The sequence below is a fragment of the Mauremys reevesii genome, linkage group 2, assembly GCF_016161935.1.
Source record: "Mauremys reevesii isolate NIE-2019 linkage group 2, ASM1616193v1, whole genome shotgun sequence".
Taxonomy (NCBI): Eukaryota; Metazoa; Chordata; order Testudines; family Geoemydidae; genus Mauremys; species Mauremys reevesii.
In genome coordinates this window covers 192,152,775-192,175,263 of record NC_052624.1, presented here as the reverse complement: position 1 = coordinate 192,175,263, position 22,489 = coordinate 192,152,775, and the positions used below count along the sequence as shown (strand labels likewise).

At 40.6% G+C, this 22,489-nt stretch overlaps 1 protein-coding gene across 8 annotated transcripts in view; it reads left to right on the top strand.

The window, feature by feature from the left end:
- The window catches only part of SOCS6 (suppressor of cytokine signaling 6), a 30,014-nt gene extending 7,807 nt beyond the window's left edge, over positions 1–22,207 (top strand). For 5 of the 8 annotated variants that reach the window (XM_039527513.1, XM_039527514.1, XM_039527515.1 and 2 more), the window contains 2 exons: positions 15,217–15,346; positions 18,800–22,207. In XM_039527513.1, the coding sequence (XP_039383447.1) occupies positions 18,925–20,529 (1,605 nt within the window). In that variant the 5' untranslated portion in view covers positions 15,217–15,346; positions 18,800–18,924 and the 3' untranslated portion in view covers positions 20,530–22,207. Of the gene's footprint in view, positions 1–7,784; positions 7,801–9,469; positions 9,486–15,216; positions 15,347–18,799 lie in introns of those variants that run through there. The other 3 variants (XM_039527517.1, XM_039527519.1, XM_039527520.1) reach the window with 3 other exon arrangements.
- Positions 22,208–22,489: the final 282 nt, after the last annotated feature.

Here is a 22,489-nt window from a genome sequence, read left to right as displayed (position 1 = left end):
ACATCCCCCAGCTGACATAGCTATGCTGGCTAAAACTCCAGTGTAGACACAACTATGCCAATAGAAGTGTACTTCTCTCAGCATAAATAATGTCATTTGGGGAGGTGTATTACTATACCTATAGAAAAACTCCTGTTGGCATAAGCTGCATCTACACCGGGGGCTCTTCTGGTATAGCTATATGGGCAAAGCATTTGTTATGTAAAGTCTAAAAAGTTGTTCCTAAGTGGCTTTCACATTTTTATTACAGAGTGAGCCTTGCAAATAAAATTAGATTTTTAGTTATTTGTTTTGTAAGGATTTTTGATCCATTTAAAAGATACAATATTTAACTTTCTCTGAAGTAATATAAAAACAATCCTGAAATGTCCAAGTATCACCCACTTTGAGATGCACAGTGAACCCATTTGTTGGCTGTAACACTCCCTTCTTAATATTGCTTCCGTAATAACTTTATACAGATTATGTATTTTGATTTAATTTCCTTCATTTCTGTAATCTGTTAAATGTAATGGTCATACATTTTTAGAAAACTTCAGGTTTATTACAGTGTTTATGTTCTTGTCACAGTGATGGTTATTTATTGTGACCTGCAATAAAGTAATTTTGGATGAGATCCACTTTGTCTTTGACATTGCAGGTGTGAGTAATAGATGTTTCAGTATGTTTTCTACGTGTTCTTACAAAAATATAAACATTCGAAAATGACAGTGTCACTGGAAACTAATAGTAATATTGCTATGAAAACCATGTATATATGTAATACTGTTTCCTGCCCCCTAACACAATACATAGTAAAAAGCTATATTTCCATTGTTTAAGTCACATGATGCTGCAAGAAGCTCATCAGTCAGAGGGCTTGTATAGGGATTAGATGCTCACATTTTAGGGTGATTATTTTTTTGAGGGGGGAGGGCAGAGTGGCAGTGACAGCGCACAGGTATCTAGATTAACTGATTGATTTTATGGCTTAGAATGCAACCAAAGTTCCTACCTTTGTTACCACTAGCTGATGATCTGATTCTTTAAAATTATACATTGTTTGCTGTTCCGGCCCACAAAGCTGCTGCTAGTGATACTCCAAACAGACTTGATTTTGCAACTTGTACTTTTTCATTTTTCTCTGATTGATTTATTTTTAATTACTTTGAGTGATTTCCATGTTTAATGTTGTATGTGAATAATAGAAGTTTGTAGGAGTGTGTTGAGTAGGTTACTTTCCATGCTCTAAAGCACAGTCCTTGAGTAGGATCAAAACGCACCCTCTTTCTGGTTACTCAGACTGAAGATCCTTCTGGCAGGGCAGTCTAGCTCTGAAGCCTGCTTTCTTGTTTTATTCCCACTAACTGGAGAGCCTTCCCTCCAGGCTTGATATTGTTGGCAAGTGATCTGGAGTAGGGCTGTATCTCCAAGACACACATTAGCCAGTTCTTTCCTTGGCTGAGTGTGTTTTTTTTTTCTGTCCTAGCAAGACTTTACAATCTCTTTCAATATTAGAAATCTGCCTTTTACATACTTTACAGTCGTTAAAAGTAATCTGTCAAATTAGGAGAGGTGACATGAATGGACGCGATGAACAAGGAAAATGTAACATTAGGTAAAGTGGATTTGAGGTACAGCAAGAATATGAATAGTTGTCAAGACGGACACTGGGGAATGAGGGTTTTTTTTAAATTGTACTCCAAAAATAATATGGGATTTGCCTATCCGAGAATACCTCTCTCCACGTGACATACTGCCTTAGCTGTGGTCAGTGGGAGTAGCTGAACTGGTGTCCCTTAGGTGTAAAAGCTCCTGGCAGGGCATGTTGGCTTTGGAACTCAGTACTCAGTTTCCCTTCTGTTCCAAAATAGCCTGAATCTGTTGACCTTTAGCAACAAGGAGTCTGGTGGCACCTTAAAGACTAACAAATTTCTTCAGGCATAAGGTTTCGTGGGTAAAACACCACTTCTTCAGATGCACCCTGGAAGGCCTCCCCACTTGCTGGATTTTGTGGGAGAGCTTAAATCTCGTGATTGTGAGTAGTTGTAATTGTGCTAATCTAATAAAAGCCTTAAAACACTTTATACTTTTCTTATTTCTGGGACGTTGTTGGCTGAGGGATGACGGCAGGAGTTTTCTTTATTTTATATTTGTATATTTTTAAACATAATGCAAAAACGGCCATACTGGGTCAGACCATCTAGCCCAGCATTCTGTCTCCCGACAGTGGCCAATGCCAGGTGCCCCAGAGGGAATGAACAGAACAGGTAATCATCAAGTGATCCATTCCCAGCTTCTGGCAAACAGAGGCTAGGGACACCATACCTGTCCATCTTGGCTAATAACCATTGATGGACCTATTCTCCATGTATTTATCTAGTTATTTTTTGAACCCTGTTATAGCCTTCGCCTTCACAACATCCTCTGGCAAGGAGTTTCACAGGTTGACAGTGTGTTGTCAATACTTCCTTTTGTTTTAAACCTGCTGCCTATTAATTTCATTTGGTGGCCCCTAGTTCTTGTGTTATGAGAAGGAGTAAGTAACAACACTTCCTTATTTACTTTCTCCATACCAGTCATGATTTTATAGCCCTCTATCATATTCCCCCTTAGTCGTCTTTTTTCCAAGCTGAAAAGTCCCAGTCTTATTAATCTCTCCTCATACGGCAGCCGTTCTGTACCCCAATCATTTTTGTTTCCCTTTTCTGAATCTTTTCCAATTCCAATCTATCTTTCTTGAGATGGGGCGATCACATCTGCACAAAGTATTGAAGATTTGGGCATACCAGGGATTTATATAGAGGCAATATGATAATTTCTGTCTTCTTATCTGTCCCTTTTTTAATGATTCCCAACATTCTGTTTGCTTTTTTGACTGCGGCTGCATATTGAGTGGATGTTTTCAGAGAACTATTCACAATGACTCCAAGATCTCTTTCTCAAGTGGCAACAGCTAATTTAGACCCCATTTTATATGTATAATTGGTATTATGTTTTCCAATATGCGTTACTTTGAATTTATCAACTTAGAATTTCATCCTCCATTTCGTTGCCCATTCACCTAGTTTTGTGAGATCCCTTTGTAACTCTAGCCATTCTGTTTTGGACTTAACTATCTGGAGTAATTTTGTATCATCCTCAGACTTGGCTGCCTCACTATTTACCCCTTTTTCCAGATCATTTATGATTACGTTGAACAGCTCTGATCCCAGTACAGATTCCTGGGGGACACTGCTGTTTACCTGTCTCCATTCTGAAAACTGACCTACCCTTTGTTTCCTGTCTTTTAACCAGTTACTTATTGAGTTGGGGACTTCCTAGTGTATTTAAAGAATCTATTCTTCTTGCCTTTTATGTCCTTTGGTAGGTTTAATTAATTTTGTGCCTTTTCCTTTCTAATTTTGTCCCTACATGCTTGCACTATTCTTTTGTACTCCTTCTTAGCAATTCATCCATGTTTCCACTTTTGCAGATCCCTTTTTGATTTTCAAGTCATTAAAGAGCTCCTGATGGAGCCTTACTGGCCTCTTATTATGCTTCCTATCTTTCCTTTGTGTAAGCGGGGGAATGTTCCTGCTATTGTGGGGAACTTTCTTGGCTAATACACTACCCCAGTGAAGTGGGCTAGTGAAAGGATCTGAGTCCTTGCTCCCACTTCCTTTGCCCAGGGGCCTGCCTGACCTTGAAGGCTCCCCTTCCACTCTCCTGTGTGGCAGAGTCCTCGTAACGCCAACAAGGCTGGGCCCAGGATTCCTGAGGGGCTTGACCCCCAACCGTGTTGTGGTCACTTAGGGCAGGGGGTAGGGTGTCACCACTCTGGGGTGCTCTCTCTGCACTGGATGCTTCCTTGACCCATGATCATTACATACAGTTCAAACAATACAATTTATTAAACAGCAATCAGTTTTAAAAAGATAAGGAAAAAATGGGAAGGATTAAAGGAAAACACATAACCCTGCTCAGTGGCACGAGGACATCACAAACAGCAGCCTCTGGAACGTAAGGGAAGCTCAGTCTGTTCCTCACGAGTCCCAGGCCTCTTTCTCAGGCCCTGGCAGTGCTGCAGGGATGCTGCAGGTTGGACACTTGCTCTGGCCATGGCCACACGCTCTCAGGTTCTAGGTGTCAGGACCCTTCTTCCCAGCGTTGCCCCCACTCCGTCCGGGTTACGATCCCCCTCCAAGTCTGGCCTGCAAGGCATCTTGGCTGGGGGCGTCTCCCTGCACTGGGCCCATGACCCAGAGTCCCCCTCGCTCTCCACAGCTGCTCACCGCACTCAGCTCTGAACTGCTCCAGCTCCACTCCGCCTCAGCTCCACCACTCTATCTCAGCATGACTGCTGCTATGCCTCCAGCTCCCTGGGCTGGTTCTCTGGCCCCTCTGGCTCTGGTTGCTGCAGCTCTCCTCCCAGCACAGATCTGCTCTGTGGGCTGCTTTTGTGACTATGCTCCTAGCGCTGACCTGCTTCCTGGGATGCTTTTCTGGCCCTGGCACAGCTCTACTCCCCCACTCAGCTTGGGACCCTGCTTTCTCCTTAGCTTGGCCCCACTCTGTCTGACCCAGGCAATTCCAGCTCACACGGAGGACTCCTGACTCCCTGATTAGCCTGCCCACCCTGTCAATCAGGCTGACCTGGAGCATTGGCCTCTCCCCATTGTTCCTCGGGACTGTCAGTCTCAGGGTCCTGATTTCCCATCAACCCTTGCCCTTTCTTTTGGTACTGGGAGATAGCCCACCAAAACACCCCCACTGAGTTTTAGTAAGGGGACAACAATCCCCTTACATTTGGGGTTGTTTGCACTTGTGCTTTTAATATTGTCTCCTTAAGAAACTGCCAGCTCTTCTGTACTTCTGTTTCCCTTAGATTTTCTTCCAATGGGACCTCACCCATCGGTTCTCTGAATTTATTAGTCTGCTTTTCTTGAAGTCCATTGTCATTATTCTGCTGTTCTCCTTCCTTTCTTTAGAATAATGAAATTTATCATGTCATGATCACTTTCACTCAAATTGCCTTCATATTAGCAACCAATTACACCCTGTTGGTCACAATCACGTCACAAATGGCTGTCTCCCTTGTTACTTTCTCCACTTTCTGAAACAAAGAGTTGTCCTCAATATAGTCTAAAAACTTACTGGAAATTTTATGTTTTGCCGTATTACTTTTCCAGCAGTTGTCCTCGGTAGTTTTAAGTCCCCTTTTACTGTCCGGTCTTGTGTTATGACTGTTACTGTTATTTGTTCTAGAAATGCCACATCCAACCCCTCTTCCTGATTTGGTGGTCTATAGTAGACTCCTGCCATGATGTCATTCCTGTTTCTCCGCCCCCCCCTTTAATCTACCCAGAGACTTTCAACTGGTCTGTCTCTTACCTCCCTGTGAACCTTAAAGCAAGTGTGTTTGTGGTGTAAAATGCTACAGCTCCTCCCTTTTTCCCCTTACCTGTCCTTCCTGAACAAGGTATACTCCTTTATGCCAATATTTCAGTCATGAGATTTGTCCCACCAAGTCTTTAATTTTTGAAGGTGGTGGTGTGCTTTTTTAAGAATGGTGGGAAATGGAAAAAAATCTGAGACAGTTTTTGCTTCAAGTTGTCAAGTTCCATTGGCTTCTGCAGCAGAGCTTGTAGACTCCTTGCTCTGCAACTATTTGACTTGCAAAGTTGTAAGCTCATTACTCTGAAGCTAATTATCTTTTTAGATTTGTGGAAATCTTATACTGCGAATTTCTTCAGCCAGTTAATGCTTAATATCCAGTCCTCCAAATAAGGACTACAGAACTACGTAATCATGTAAACAGCACTAGGACTATACATTTATATATAGTTACTCATATCTAAGGTTCCAATCTGATGTTCACATAATCTTTAGTGTAAAATGATATGGTACCATTACTTTCTCTTGTTTCTTCCTAACCATCCACACTCTCTTCAGATTCAGACCAAATTAACTGAGGGCTTGTCAACACTTAAAATGCTATAGCGGTGCAGCTGCACTGATGCAGGTGTGCCGCTGTAGCTTCAGTGAAGACACTACTTATGCCGACAGGAGGGCTTCTCCTGTCAAGGTAGGTACTCCACCTCCCTGAGAGGCGGTAGCTATGTTGATGAGATAAGCTCTTCCATCAACATAGCACTGTCTACACCGGGAGTTAGGTTGGTATAACTTTGTCGATCAGGGGTGTGGATTTTCCACTCCCCTGAGCTACATAGTTATATTGACATAGGTTGCTAGTGTAGACAAGTCTGAGTAGAGTATGTTCTGTGGATTGTTTTTTCTTATGGCACTGGCTTTTTATTCCATAGCCAGCAATAATCGGAAATCAGTATAGGAATTTGACCATATTCAATTTTTTATGTGGCCATTGGAGTGGAGGTTGTTCTTTTAGATATCATTCATGCTACGAGTTTGGTGCAGTCTTGTTGAGTTGACTACGCATCATGTGCACTTGTGTTCTCTGCGATTGGTGCATATTTCAACTCAGGAACCATGAATAATGTTACTGTATTTATTTGTTACAGAAATATTAATCAAAATCAGTACAGTATAAAATAAAAACTAACTGCAGTACCAACATGAAAATTGGAGTAGCATTTTAATGGTGTACGAGCATTCAACTGCTGTTACTCTACAGCCAGTTTTCTTTCCCTTTTTAGGGAAAGGCTTGAAAATTGCTGCTGGAGGTGATGTTATTGGAGTCATATTAGGAGAAGAATGATTAGACTAATGCTGGCCAGGAAATTGTTTTCAGAAAGTGCTTTATTTTATTGCTTCTAGCTTTTCAGTGTACACCTTAAACAGTTGTACTGTGTTTCTAAAATTACTTTTTGAAATGCTTTGGGATTTCAAAGACAAACTCTGTTGTCTAAAATTCTTTGGCAGTACTTTCATGTGGATGACTGATTGGGTTATGCCCTTTTCAACAAGTGTTCCAGCTCTCCAGGACTAAAAGCATTTGTTGATACTTCTATGTGTTTTCTTTTTGCAGAGACTGTCCTAATTTAGAGAAGCATAGGTCCTTTTATGGTTTTACAAATACCTTTTCTATTCTCCCCTTCATTTTCATTACATAAATTTGTAGTAGACTTTTTGCTCCCCAAATAAATAGTTTTAGAAACTGTCCCCCTGCTGAAGACCCTTTATTTCATTGTAATAAAATATATTTAAAAAGTACATTGCTTTCTGCCCTTAGCTATGAAGACACACCATGTTAAGTAATTCTAGCCAAGTGTCTGTAACTTTTATTAAAATAGCTTTAATAAGATAATACCTAAAAGAAACATTGTCCTAACAGCAGTAAAAAAAAAAAAAAGGAGAGGGGAGCAACAGAATCTTAGAACTGTCATACCAGGCACAAACAAACAACATCATATCTGAGTGTCCCCTTCATTCTTTTGCCAGGGGGCTGAAGGACAATGTGCTATCAAATTTAGATATAAATTTGCTTGGGTAGGTCATTGCTACCTACCCAAGCCATACAAAAGAAAAAGAGGAATACTTGAACAACTCAGTTAATGCAGTTTTGTGAAAAATTCAAAACTTCAAATACAAAACAAAAAGATACCTAGGTATTACTTTGGAAAGATACAGAAGTCCCTGCAGGCAGTGGTGGGTGAAGTAGGGAAAGGGTCTGTTTCAGCCCATTGCAGGTTTCCATTTTCAGCTGCCTGCTGGCCAATCCAGTTACCTGGTAGAAGTGTTGGGTCTGGCTACAGATTGGCCTCCTTATAGGAGGCAAAAGACTAGCAAGCAAGGTGATGCTGCCTGAGGGTAGGGCCAGTCGTCAGGTCCCAACTCTGCACTCTGACGTCAGCTTAAATGGTTTTGCATTCTGTTGTCATTTTGTGTACAACTGATAGCACTGTTTGTGATACAGAAACTTTCAAGGGTTTCTTTTATTAATGTGGTTTTCCTCCTACATTTCTATTAGCAAAGATGAACCTCACTTCTGCTATTCTAAGGATTGATAATGGTTACCAGATTTGCTGTATGTGCTGATAAAGCATTATTACTGATGGGCAGTTTTTCTACTTATGCTTTATACATCTCTGGTAAAAAGAATTGTAGAACAGATGGGACTAGCTATTTTGTGTTTGAAGCTAGAGAAGAGTATGCTGTTTGCCATTGGGAAAAGGGACTTTGTTAGACCCATGTGAGATAGAAAACTTTTTTCCTTTGTTAGTCATTTTATAAAAGTTTTGAAGGTTTAAATGCTTGGTGCATAATAATAAAAGTTCAGGGCATAGGTAGGTATTTATTTATTGTTAGACAAGAAAGGGCCTGAATTACTGTTAAACTGTGAAAGTGTAAGATTTGAATTATCTATATCATCAAGTCCATAAGGGCCTCAGAACTGCTTTTACCTCTCTCCATCTCGCATATGAAAGTGTGTTTGTTTGTGCACTTCTTATGCTGAGCTACAAGGCCCATGCTGAGCAGCAGAGCTCCAAAGAACAGCAAGGAGAGAGGATGGACTCTGGCACAATTTAAAACAGTGCTGAGACCAGTCCCAAACAGGTCTGTTGTGTTTCTTTGTTTTCAGAAGGCATCAGAGCATCAACATAAAGAAGTATTCAGATTAAAATGGCTTACTTGAAAGCAGACTTTTTCACCTTTGACCCAGGAATGTAGTCCAAGTTTAGTAAAAAGAAAACATAGCAGCATCTCCAATGTGCTTGTGACACAGTGAAAAAATTGAAGCTTGCTGTGCAGTTTGTAATTTTCCCCACCTGGAATTTTTTATTTTGTAGTGTCTAGTGTGGACATGGACATTACTCTCTACATTAAACATTTTAAGTACTTGTTACAGAGTGCTAAGCATGAAACCCTGAGTCACAGCAGCTCCAATCAGGCATAGCAGATTGGAGTTGATGAGGCAGACCTGTGCATAATTTGTGGGTGGGGCAGGGCAGAAAGGCTAAATAAGCCATTAGCCCAGTAGTGGGCAACCTGCCGCATGCAGGCCGAACGCAGCCCGCCAGGGTAATCCGCTGTTGGGCCGTGAGACAGTTTGTTTACATTGACCGTCCTCAGGCATGGCTGCCCCACAGCTCCCAGTGGCTGTGGTTCACTGTTCCCAGTCAATGGCAGTGAGGGGGGAGAGAGTGATTGCTCTCCCGCTGCTTGTAAAGATGCTAGGTGTGGTGGGACTCAATTATAAATAAACTGCACAGGGTGTTGAACCAGCACCAGGGTCTCTGTGTGGTTTGCCGACTGAGACAGAAGCAGGACCGAGGAGACCCTGTTACAGTTCTGTTTGAAGTGTTGAGGGTGGATGGTGGGAAAATCTCATTAGACAGCATCGTCTCTTAACATATTGCTGAAGGTGCAACTTACCAGTGGAAGTTAAGAAGTGTTAAGTAAAATAAGCGATGTTTGCTTTTAAAGAACCATATCTTAACAGTTGATATGTATAAAAATAAATGTACTTCCTATTTGCCCCAGCCTTCAAGTATTCCATAATACTTTGACACGGCTTCTTAGATCACAGAGGTATTCATTTTAAGGTAAATTTTGAGTACTCAGTTTGAAAAGAAATCTGAATTATGCAAATATTTAAACTACTGTGAATCTTTCAGTGCATTGAAACCTGATTGTGGTTGTGCCTCATCAGTAAAGAAATGTGACTCAGTTAGGTGAAGGCTTTTAATATATTGTTTAGGATTAAAAAATTTTAAACGATGTATTGGAAATTTGGTGTGAATCCATACAGAATAAAAAGAAATTAAGTGGCTGTGGCTTTAATGTGTAGTGCAAAGTTTAAATGTACATATTTCTTAGTAAATTGGGGCTATGTCATGTCAGTTTCTTCTATAAGCATAATTTCCTTTTTCAAATCAATAGCACATTCGGCATTAAAAATCAGTGGCATGTTACCTATGATAATTAAGTACACAATTTTTAGGTAACTATGTATTTGTATTAAGATGCTTTTAGATCCAAGGCTAACTATGTACTTCCCAATTTTCAGTATTAGGCTTTAATCAAATGTTTCAGAAACGTGTTCCCCCCCTTAAAAAAAAAAAAAGGCATACAAATTCCTTTTTTAAATCTCCAGAGCCATGCATTGAGTGGTGATTGTGGGTACTGTCTATATTGTTCTGTTCAGTTTATCTCTGTGCACAGTTGTGCTGAATGCTCTGAAACAGGATGTGCTTTTGCTATGTTGTAAACTTTGTAGATAAGCCTTCTTATACTTTATGCTAAACTATAATAAATCTAATAACTTGTTATAGCTGGGATTTTGTATTTCTAAATTGATACCTAGAGCATGCTCTAAGTGCAGCAATAGTGTAGTTGTAAGTGTAAAAATCAAGTTAAATATTTTCATGTTCCATTTGATGGAAATAAATGGACAAGTTAATTAATTAAAATTCCTAATTGTAGGAAGGGCAATTGATAAATGAAATTGAACCTTACCTCTTCAAAATCATAGCAGACCAGCATCCTCCTCTTCCTCTGCAACCACTGCTTCCTTTTCCTCCCCTGCCTGGGGAGCACCTGCAACAGCACCCTGTCCACAGTCACTGAAACCCTGATTCCATCCTAGTAAGGTGGGAGGCCCCTGGCAGGGGGAGGCAGCTGGGGAGTGAGCCTGCCCTGCACTCACCCTGCAGCGATGACTCCCATCCTGTGGGGCTGGGTCCAAGGGTTAAGAGAGAGCCTACCTCAGGCTCCCTCCGGGCAACAGTGGGTCCTGTGAGGCTATGCCTGAGCATTGAGAGCAAACCCACTCCACACTTACCAGCTTACAATGCCACTCATTCAAATTTGGCCAGGCTGCACCCTTGTCATGATGGAAGGGCAGCTGAGCAACCCTGTGTGCCAGGTTGCAACATGGAGTGGGGAGCTGGGCCCAGTCCTGTGAGACACAGGAGCTGCCACTGTGGAGTGGGTGCAGAGCAGTCTGGCTCTCCAACACATCCCTGTCCCTCCCCTCAGTGCCACCCTCACCACTGGGCTGGTGGGGCAACCCACCTAGTGCCTTCCCACATGGACAAACAGAGAAGACACAGTATCTGTGAGTTCTTTCACCTCTGTGACAGACTTGAAGCCCTAATTATAGGAAAGCGTAAATTCTATAAATACATGTTAAAGAATGGCTGTGTGTCAATTTCTGATTCTATTTTTGTTTCTATTCAGTGTTTCAGAATTATCATTTGAATTGTAATTGTTCAAGTTTGGCCACATATGGGTGTGTCTGATTTTTGTATTAACTCTTTTAAGGAGAAAAAGTGTGTGTCTAATTTCCAAAGCTGGCCTGTTACATAGTAATGTCTTCTGGCAGCACTGTAAATAGTGTTTATCTCAGGAAATGGCTATAGTTAACCTAGGTGAAACAGGTAAAATGCATAAAAGCTCTATAATACAAATACACAAACTTTCTGTTGACACAGTCCCACACATAAACCATTATGACAGACGTGCCAGATGTCCTATTTAAATCATTTTGACACATAATGATTTAATTGAAACTGCTCTGAAATATTTTAAACACACAAAACAGAGCACTCCCAATTCACACTTTTCAAACAATCAAACACGCACCAAAAAAGAAGCTTACAAGAAGTGGAAAATTGGACAAATGACCAGGGAGCAGTATAAAAATATTGCTCAGACATGCAGGAGTGAAATCAGGAAGGCCAAATCACACTTGGAATTGCAGCTAGCAAGGGATGTTAAGAGTAACAAGAAGGGTTTCTACAGGTATGTTAGCAACAAGAAGAAAGTCAAGGAAAGTGTGGGCCTCTTATTGAATGGGGGAGGCAACCTAGTAACAGAAGATGTGGAAAAAGCTAATGTACTCATGCTTTTTTCACCTCTGTCTTCACGAACAAGGTTAGCTCCTAGACTGCTGCACTGGGCAGCACAGTATGGGGAGGAGGTGACCAGCCCTCTGTGGAGAAAGAAGTGGTTCAGGACTATTTAGAAAAGCTGGATGAGCACAAATCAGTCAGCATGGATTCACCCAGGGCAAGTCATGCCTGACTAACCTAATTGCCTTCTATGATTAGATAACCGGCTCTGTGGATGAGGGGAAAGCAGTGGACGTGTTATTCCCTGACTTTAGCAAAGCTTTTGATATGGTCTCCCACAGTATTCTTGCCAGCAAGTTAAAGAAGTATGGACTGGATGAATAGACTGTAAGGTGGATAGAAAGCTGGCTAGATCATTGGGCTCAACGGGTAATGATCAATGGCTCCATGTCTAGTTGGCAGCCAGTATCAAGCGGAGTGCCCCAAGGGTGGGTCCAGGGGCCGATTTTGTTCAATGTCTTCATTAGTGATCTGGAGGATGGCATGGATTGCACTCTCAGCAAGTTTACAGATGACACTAAACTGGGAGGAGTGGTAGAAACGTTGGAGGGTAGGGACAGGATACAGAGGGACCTAGACAAATTAGAGGATTGGGCCAAAAGAAATCTGATGAGGTTCAACAAGGACAAGTGCAGAGTCCTGCACTTAGTACAGAAGAATCCCATGCACTGCTACAGACTAGGGTCTGAGTGGCTAGGCAGCAGTTTTGCAGAAAAGGACAAGAGGTTACAGTGGACAAGAAGCTGGATATGAGTCAACAGTGTGCCCTTGTTGCCAAGAAGGCTAATGGCATTTTGGGCTGTATAAGTAGGCACACTGCCAGCAGATCAAGGGACGTGATCATTCCCCTCTATTCAGCATTGGTGAGGCCTCATCTGGAGTACTGTGTCCAGTTTTGGGCCTCACACTACAAGAAGGATGTGGAAAAATTGGAAAGAGTCCAGCGGAGGGCAACAAAAATGATTAGGGGGCTGGAGCACATGACTTATGAGAAGAGGCTGAGGGACTGGGATTATTTAGTCTGCAGACGAGAAGAATGAGGGGGGATTTGATAGCTGCTTTAAACTACCTGAAGGGGGATTCCGAAGAGGATGGATCTAGACTGTTCTCAGTGATACCAGATGATAGAACAAGGAGTAATGGTGTCAAGTTGCAGTGGGGGAGATTTAGGTTGGATATTAGAAAAAAACTTTTTCACTAGGAGAGTGGTAAAGCACTGGAATGGGTTACCTAGGGAGGTGGTGAAATCTCCTTCCCTAGAGGTTTTTAAGGTCAGGCTTGACAAAACCCTGTCTGGCATGATTTAGTTAGTGTTGGTCTTGCTTTGAGCAGGAGGTAGAACTAGATGACATCCTGAGGTCCCTTCGAACCCTGATATTCTATGATTCTGTGCATTCTTTAGCTTTCACGGTATATTTTAAATACAGCATCACTATAACAACTCCAATCAACATGTGTTTCTGGAAAATAGATCCTGTCAAACTAACTTGAAACCTGTTTTTTATAAGATTACAAGACTGGTTGATAAAGGCAATAGTGTTGCTATATTATACTTAGAAATCTCTAAGAGATTTGACTTGGTACCACATGACTTTAATTTTAAACTACAACCATACAGATTAACATGGTACACATTAAATGGATTAAAAGATGGCTGACTGTCAGGTCATGAAATGTAATTGTAAGCAGGGACTTATCAAACAAGTGTGTTTCTAGTGGGTTCGTGCAGGGATTGGTTCTTGTCCCTATCGTATTTAACATTTTTATCAGTGACCTAGAAGAATACAGAAAACTACCATTGATAAAATTTGCAGATGACACAAAAACTATGGGCGTGGTAGATAATGATGAGGATAGGTTGCTGATTCAGAGTGGTCTGGATCAGTGGTTCTCAAACTAGGGCCGCCAAATGTTCTGGGAAAGCCCCTGGCCCCTGCCGAGCCTGTTTGTTTACCTGCCGCGTCCGCAGGTTTGGCCGTTCATGGCTCCCGCTGGCCGTGGTTCACTGCTCCAGGCCAATGGGGGCTTTCCAGCAGCCCCCATTGGCCTGGAGCAGTGAACCGCGGCCAGTGGGAGCCGTGATCGGCCAAGCCTGTGGACGCGGCAGGTCCAGCCTGCCAGGGGCTTCTCCAGAACAAGCGGCAGCCCTAGTTTGAGAACCATTGGGCTGGATCACTTGGAGAATTTTGTTTAAGCAACCAATGTGCCTTTTGATACAGCCACATGTAAAGAACAAACAGTGTAGACCATGCTCACAAGATGGGGGACTCTCTCCCAGGAAGTAGTGATTCCAATACAGATTCCAATGGTGGATAATACGCTGAACATATGTGTGATGCTGTGACCAAAAGACCTAAATCAGTCTATAGATGTATTAGCGGAGGAATCTCAAGTAGGAGTATGGCAGTTATATCACCTCTGCATTTGGCATTGGTGCAACCACTGCTGGAATACTTTGTCCAATTTTGGAGTCCTCAGTTCAAGAAGGATGTTGATAAATTGGAGAGGGTTCAGCAAAGAGCCCTGAGAATGATTAAATGATTGGAAAACATGCCTTGCAGTGGTAAGACCCAAGGAGCGCCATCTAGTCCATTTAACAAAGAGATAGTTCTAGTGACTTGTTCACAGTTTATAAGTACCTGCACGGGGACAAAAAAATGATAATTGGCTCCCCAGTCTAGCAAACAAAGGTATAACAAGATCCAATGGCTGGAAGTTGAAACTAGACAAATTCAGGCTGGAAAAAGTTGCAGTTTTTTAACAGTGACAGTAATTAACCTTGGAACAACTTAACAACAATTTTTAAATCAAGATTGTATGTTTTTCTAAAATACATGATCTGGTTCAAACAGGAATTAAATCAGGGAATTCCTGTGGCCCGTTTTATACAGGTCAGGTTAGATCAGTGTGGGCAACCTGCGGCTTGTCAGAGTAATCTGCTGGTGGGCTGTGAGACAGTTTGTTTACACTGACTATCTGTGTCTTCTTCTAAATTATGTTTGGTAAAAATCTGATTTTAAAATAAAAGTTTTTGGACTATGTTTCTTTTTCTTTCTTTGGTCCCTGGCTGTCTCCACTCTCATTTCATGTTGTCGCTATAGCTTTCTCCTTCCTTTGATCTCAAAGTATTCCTAAAATATTTATATTGTCCACTAGACTTTTTGGAACACCATGGCATAATTTATTGCATATTCACAGCAGCAGATATCTGCAGCAGACCTTTCTTGAGATCTTATTAAAATTGACTATGCAGGAGGTGCTACTGAGAAAGCACTTCTGTTCAGGGACTCAGCAATAGTATAATTCTTACAGAGTTCCAAATGAAGTTGTCCTGCTGGTGTTAACTGCTATTTTTATAACAAATACGACATCAAGATGCATTCCATGAAATAATACATATACTAATTTTTGTCATCCCTAGGTGGGAAAAATCTGTGCATGCAAAAGTGTCCCAGTGAGTTCCTAAATGCTTCATTCTTTGCACATCTGTATGATGTCTGTACAGTTCTTTACTAACAGCCCTCAATATAAGGCCTACCTACTTCTCAGAGGTAAGCATTATTAGCGGTTTACGTCTGGAAGAATTGAGACAGAGGCTATAAGGGTGTGTCTAAGGGTGTGTCTACGTTACAGAGGAACAGCTATTGGTTATGCAGGGACACCCACTCTAGTGCTGCAGTGTAAATGCTTCCTACAATGAAGGAAAGGACCTTTCTGTTGATGTAGTTAATCCACCTCTCTGAGAAGCGGTAGCTAGGTTGACAGAAGAATTTATCCATCAACCTAGTTGCATCTATACTGTGGTTAGGTCAACCTAACTGCGGTGTTTACGGTGCCAGATTTTTCACAGCCCTGCGATGTAGCAAGGTCAATATAATTTTTAACTTAAACCAAGTCACTGGATTTCTCAATGCAGAAGGTCCAATATGTAATAGGACTTAATAAAAAGTCCATTGAAATCAATTTCAGTTAAATTCAGTATTTCAGTTGAATTCAGTGGGCTTCAGGCCAAGACCATAGTTCATTTGATCACGTTGCTTGTCCCTGGGTGAATAAACTGATGCCCTCGGACATACCAAGGTTAATCCTGCTCATGACTGCATAAGTTTTTATAACTTCAAGACATGACCATCATTCTCATGATATGCTTTATTAATCTGATAAATATATTAACTACCAAAAGTTATAGACCTATAATCCAGAAGGTTTCTGTGCTAAAACATAGTGTTCACAGTTGCAGTGGCAGATCTTTCTTTCTGGTCTAGCATGAGAAAATATTGGCAGCTACAGCATTTTAAAATATAGCAGTGTCATTTTGTGACACAGTTCTCTTGTATTCTTTACAACAGGGATCGGCAGCCTTTGGCCTGAGGCCCATCAGGGAAATCTGGTGGCGGGCCAGGAAGGTTTGTTTTCCTGCAGCGTCCTCAGGTTTGGCTAATCGCAGCTCCCACTGGCTGCAGTTTACCGTTCCAGACCAATGGGGGTGGTGGGAAGCGGCCCTGCACATCCCTCGGCCCATGTCGCTTCCTGAAGCCCCCATTGGCCTGGAACAGCAAACCGCGGCCAGTGAGAAGTGCGATCAGCCGAACCTGCGGACACTGCAGGTAAATAAACCTGCCTAGCCCACCAGCGGATTTCCCTGATGGCCCGTGTGCCAAAGGTTGCTGATCCCTGCTTACAATATAGTAGTTATTTTAGTTTTATTTGATAATGTAGTTTTCTCAAGATATGTTAGCCTGAAATTCCAAGGTAAGGTTCCATTTTGCAAAAATCCTCAAATAATCAAAAGTATGCTAATGCACAGTTTAAATCAATCCAAACAAGAACTACTCTGCTCCCACAGTGGCACTCAGAACCAAGAAAAATTCAGAGATGACCTTTTCCTCTCTTCCCACCGATTCGTTTAATTAAAGGCTTCAAAATTAATACTTTATTCTTAAACTTAGTGAAACTTAGTGATAAAGTTTTTGCAGATGTGTGTTGCCTACTCTCAGGGTGCTCCAAGGGGGTCAAAGTTAAGGTAGTTTGAATGATCATACTCTGCATATGCATAATTTAAAATATGTTTGATTTTTGTAAAGTAGAACCTTAACTTACAATTTACAAAAATTTTACATACATTCTTAACGTTTGACAGTGGAGGGCGCAGGGAGAATTAAGAAATCCAGAAACTTAATTTGTAAATGCTGTAAATGATAGATTCATTGTGGTTTTTTCCTTGAGTATTTCCTTAGATTTAAAAAAAAATGTTTAAGAATTGCTCAGTAGTAGAAGTACCTGTAAACTTTGGAAGCCAGTCATAGATCCAAGTCCTGTTGGAATGTAAGCTGGACCAGACAGCCTCCCATTTCCAGAAGTGGCTACCTCCTTCCTATTCCCCATGTTGGCCTTTCATCCTATATACAGCGTTCCCTCTCCCGTGGCCCCAATGTAGTTTTCTATTGGCTACTCCCTACTTTGCCACTCATGAGTAATTCAGCTATCACAAACTCATTCTAATAATAATTATACCATGCCATATCATTATGTATTTTACTTATATACATATTTAGGTATTTTCACAACAACACCTTTAAATATCTCTATAATTCCTACATGCACTCCCTCAAACCTGTGAAAGCTCCTTCTTAACATTGTCTCTCAGAGAAGTGAAATTTGATGTTGCTGGGTGCACCTGTTTTAAAGAAAAGACCCAAAAGGGAGTTGGGAGAACCTTTGAAAAGTGAATGAAAGGAATTTTTGGAAATACCCATATCTCTGAATTTCCTTGTTTGATTTGCTTTAAAAAAAAAAAGTTACCCTGTAATAAGATGTGAAGGAGACTGTTTTGTTGTTGTTGTTATTAATATTGTCTTATTGTAACTTATAAGTCCAATTCTGTGATTTATCAGAGGGGTAGCTGTGTTAGTCTGGATCTGTAAAAGCGTCATGCATCCGACGAAGTGGGTATTCACCCACGAAAGCTCATGCTCCAGTACATTTGTTAGTCTATAAGGTGCCACAGAACTCTTTGCCAATTCTGTGAATGAAATTTTCATTTCACTCTTAACTACTGCTCCTTAATAACAAGAAAATGTTTTTCATGGTTCTCTCTTCTTATAGCCACATGGTTTTTCTTAAAGTGTTCTTTAAATTAAAAGGCATTTTGAAGTGTGACAGAAATCCTGAAATTAATGTTTGGGCATGATCCTGCAGCCCTTACTTGGGGAGCTCCATTTGTAATAATTTATACCAAAAAATTAAGGTTGGTTGTTAGTAACTGAGTGAATATAGTTGTGGTGCACAAATTATAAAGGCATATTACAAGGCTGCATGGCTCATGAGTAAGGAGAGGCATGTAGCTGTGCTGCTTCAGGAGGAGCCCTGGGAAAGAATTCTCCCAGTAGGGAGTAGGGGGGAAGTAACTTATTGTAGCCGTTTACCTGGTTCCGCCCCTTGCACCATTTCATCTTAGTTGGGGGTAGTGGGAGAAGGAATGGAGCCAAGGCTCCACCTACTCCCCACTCCTCTCTGCCTACATACTCTTGGGGTGGGGAAGGAAGAAGAGGGTAAGGAGTAGTATTGAGCAGGCACACCTTGCTCTCTCTGCTCTCCACCCCCCATGCCTGGACCTATGATGTGGGAACCAAAGAGGCTGGGCGCACAGAGTGGGTGAAGGTCTCTTAGGGCTTGTCTATACTGGAAAATTTCCTCACGGCCATGTTAGGACCAGTCACAATCTAGCCCTAGAGTAGGAAGCTTGTTGTACCCATTATTATCTTCAACAATTCGTCAGCTTCCCCTGTGTTTGGGTTGGTCTTTCACATAGCAAAGGAGAGAGGAACATTATATATAAAACTAAAATGTGATTTTAAAACCAGAAAAACTGGCAGGCAACTCAAAAGCAGATGTTGTACTTTTAAGTCATTTCTTGAACTTGACTGGATTTCTTAAATACTGTAGTTTTCATTTAAAATGTTTTTTTTTGGTGTGAAGTTAAATGTCTTTTTATTTGTTTCCAGGAAATGGCTCTTGAAGTTAAATGAGACTGAATAAAATACATACATGAAGCAGAGGCTGCTCTACATGTGTTAAGGCTAAAATACCGGAAGAGTTTTTGATCAGCCAGACTTGGTAGCTTGTCATAATGAAGAAAATTAGTCTCAAAACAATTCGCAAATCCTTTAACTTAAATAAAAGCAAAGAAGAAAGTGACTTTGTAGTGGTTCAGCAACCATCATTAAGTGAATTTGGAAAAGATGACTCCTTGTTCAGCAGCTGCTATGGTAAAGATTTGGCTAGCTGTGAAGTTAACAGTGAAGATGAAAAAGGTGGCAAAAATAGATCAAAAAGTGAAAGCTTAATGGGTACTTTAAAAAGAAGGCTTTCAGCAAAACAAAAGCAGAAAGGGAAAGGCAGCACACCATCTGTAAGCTCTGCTGATGACGATACCTTTTCTTCCTCATCTGCTCCAATAACCTTTAAAGATGTGAGAGCTCAAAGACCTCTAAGATCCACATCCCTCCGTAACCACCATTACAGTCCAACACCATGGCCCCTTCGATCGACAAACTCAGAAGAGACATGTATCAAAATGGAAGTGAAAGTCAAGGCCTTGGTCCACTCCTCTAACCCAAGCCCAGCACTGAATGGTGTTCGAAAGGACTTCCATGACTTGCAGTCAGATAGTGTGTTTCAGGAACAAAACAGTACATTAAAAAGTACGGAATCCCAGAATGGGGACCTACATCTTCATATTGATGAACATGTGCCTGTAGTTATTGGACTAATGCCTCAGGACTACATTCAGTATACTGTGCCTTTAGATGAGGGAATGTATCCTTTGGAAGGATCACGTAGTTACTGTCTGGATAGTTCTTCACCCATGGAAGTTTCAACAGTTTCTTCTCAAGTGGGCGGAAATGCTTTTCATGAAGATGAGAGTCAGGTGGATCAAGATGTAGTTGTTGCTCCAGATATATTTGTGGACCAGGCAGTGAATGGTTTGTTGATTGGTACCACAGGAGTCATGTTGCAAAGCCCAAGAGTTAATCACAGTGATGTCCCTCCACTCTCACCATTGCTACCTCCGATTCAGAATAATCAAATCCAAAGGAACTTTAATGGACTGAATGGCACAGATGCCCATGTGGCTGAAAGTATGCGCTGCCATTTGAATTTTGATCCTAACTCTGCCCCAGGAGTTGGAAGAGTTTATGATTCTGTACAAAATAGTGGTCCTATGGTTGTGACGAGCCTCACAGAGGAACTGAAAAAACTTGCAAAACAAGGATGGTACTGGGGCCCTATCACACGTTGGGAGGCAGAGGGAAAACTGGCGAATGTGCCTGATGGTTCATTTCTTGTTCGAGATAGCTCTGATGACCGTTATCTTTTAAGCCTGAGTTTTCGCTCCCATGGTAAAACCCTTCATACTAGAATTGAACATTCAAATGGTAGGTTTAGCTTTTATGAACAACCAGATGTGGAGGGACATACTTCTATTGTTGATCTAATTGAACATTCAATCAGGGACTCTGAAAATGGAGCTTTTTGCTATTCACGGTCTCGATTGCCTGGATCTGCAACTTACCCAGTGAGATTGACAAACCCAGTATCTCGGTTTATGCAGGTGCGTTCCTTACAGTACCTGTGTCGTTTTGTTATACGTCAGTATACCAGAATAGACCTGATCCAGAAACTGCCTTTGCCAAACAAAATGAAGGATTATTTACAAGAAAAGCACTACTGAAAGCTTATGGGAATCTTGCATCTTGCACTTTGGGAACAAAAAAAAGATTGAAATACAGTTTACAAATTTTCATTGCTATCAAAATCTTTTGCTGCCATAACAATGTTTCATTTTTGTGTGTAAAGAAGGGTAATGCATCTTTTTTGTTTGTTTATGTTTGGTGTTTTTTGTTTGTTTGAGGAGGCTTTTTTTTTTAAAAGAATGATCACAAGGTTTTTAGAAGTGTGAAATAGCTATCTTTCATCAATGTGCAGAAAATAATCACAATGTGAATGATCAAATTCTCCTTAATTTCCCCAAGTGCTGCTATCCACTGTGATTTTTATGCATTGAGTGCATTTCATGTGTATTCAACCATAAGTAAAAGTGAAATGAAACTTGTAGAATGGAATTTTTGTCTTCTTAAAATGGCCTATTTTATAAAGATAATTGTGGACAAAACATACAGGTAGATAAATTACAGAATTTAGGTATACAGCGAAAATGATTTCCCAGCATCCTAAATGAACATCTCCACAGAACTGCCCTAATTTAAAACTTATTAATTGATGTAGCTGTGTGATGGAATATAGTTATGCAGCATATCTTTGGAAACCTCCTTTCTCCTAAATGATTTCATAGTTTGTATGCGCTATTTTGCCTTTGAGAAATTGGGTTGAGTTTTCTTTTTCTTGGAATTTCCTTATAATTTTTTCTTCTCCTTTTAAAAACAGCCTTTAAAAACAGTTTTGAAAAACAGTACAGAGCATCAATATGGAAACTGTAGTATTTAAAATTATGTTAAACATGGATTACTAATGACATTGTTGGAAAAAAAAATCTACAAATCTCCCTAATTATAGGAACTATCAATTAAAGTGATAATGTGACAAGACTTCTGAAAACAATTTCTACACTACAGTTGGTTGTCCCTCCCCCCCCCCTTTTCCCTCCTGCATTTTGATATTTAGTATTTGATTCTGGGATTTTTGGGGGGAGTTGGGGAGGGCTTAAACAAATTATACCTAAGGCTGCATTTTTTTTTAACCTTTGTATATTTGAAATTAGTAACAGAAGGGGTTTTGGTTTAATACAGTGGCCACAGAAAAGGGCTTTGTTACTAACAGTCTCAGGAGCTGTTATGAAAATTGACTGTTTTGACATAAAGGTATCATATCAATTTAGTAAATATTTCTAACATCTGACAAGAGGAGTAGACTTAAAAAGTCTATGGGGAGCCTGACCTTCTAAAAGGAGATTTCTGAATTGGGAGACTGGGCCCTAGATTGCAAAGTTTTCCTTGTGCAATATTCATCATATTGGTGTTTCCCTTTATAGCTATTTTACATTTGTGCTTTCAATTTTAAAGGTGACCATGACTAAATTTGTTTTTTAGTTTTGTTTTTAAATCAATGTTATATTTTTTAGCATGTCACCTTCTCCGTCAGCAGTTGGTAGAAGTTGCTACTTAGTAAAGATCAACAGAGAAAAAAGCTGGGATAAATCTTTTTTGGATCATTTTCTTCTGGTTATTTTATCTAGCTTTTTTGCCCCCTGAAATGAGTTTGTAGCATTGGATACACTATTGCTGCAAAGTGCTACAGTAGCACTACATCTTGGGTTGCCTGAATTGATATGCTAAATTTATATATTTTTTTTAATTTATTTTTTGGACCACAGTATTTAAAAAAAAAAAAATCAAAGGCAGATAAAGCCTGTCTGTTCTGAGGGATAGAGGATGATGATTTCTTCTTTTGTCCAATAATATTTTTAAACTTAAAAAAATATTCTCAGCAAAGTATATATGTTTAATTTGTTGTCTCTGCCATTCATATATATGTATGCAAGCTTGAATCCAGATTTCTCTCTTCTAGAGGTTTTTTCTTCTTCTTTGAATCAGGGCTACAAACTTTATTAAAAAAGGCACAATAATCTTATAACATGGTACAGTGTTCTGATTCTATCTGAGGGGAGGACGGAG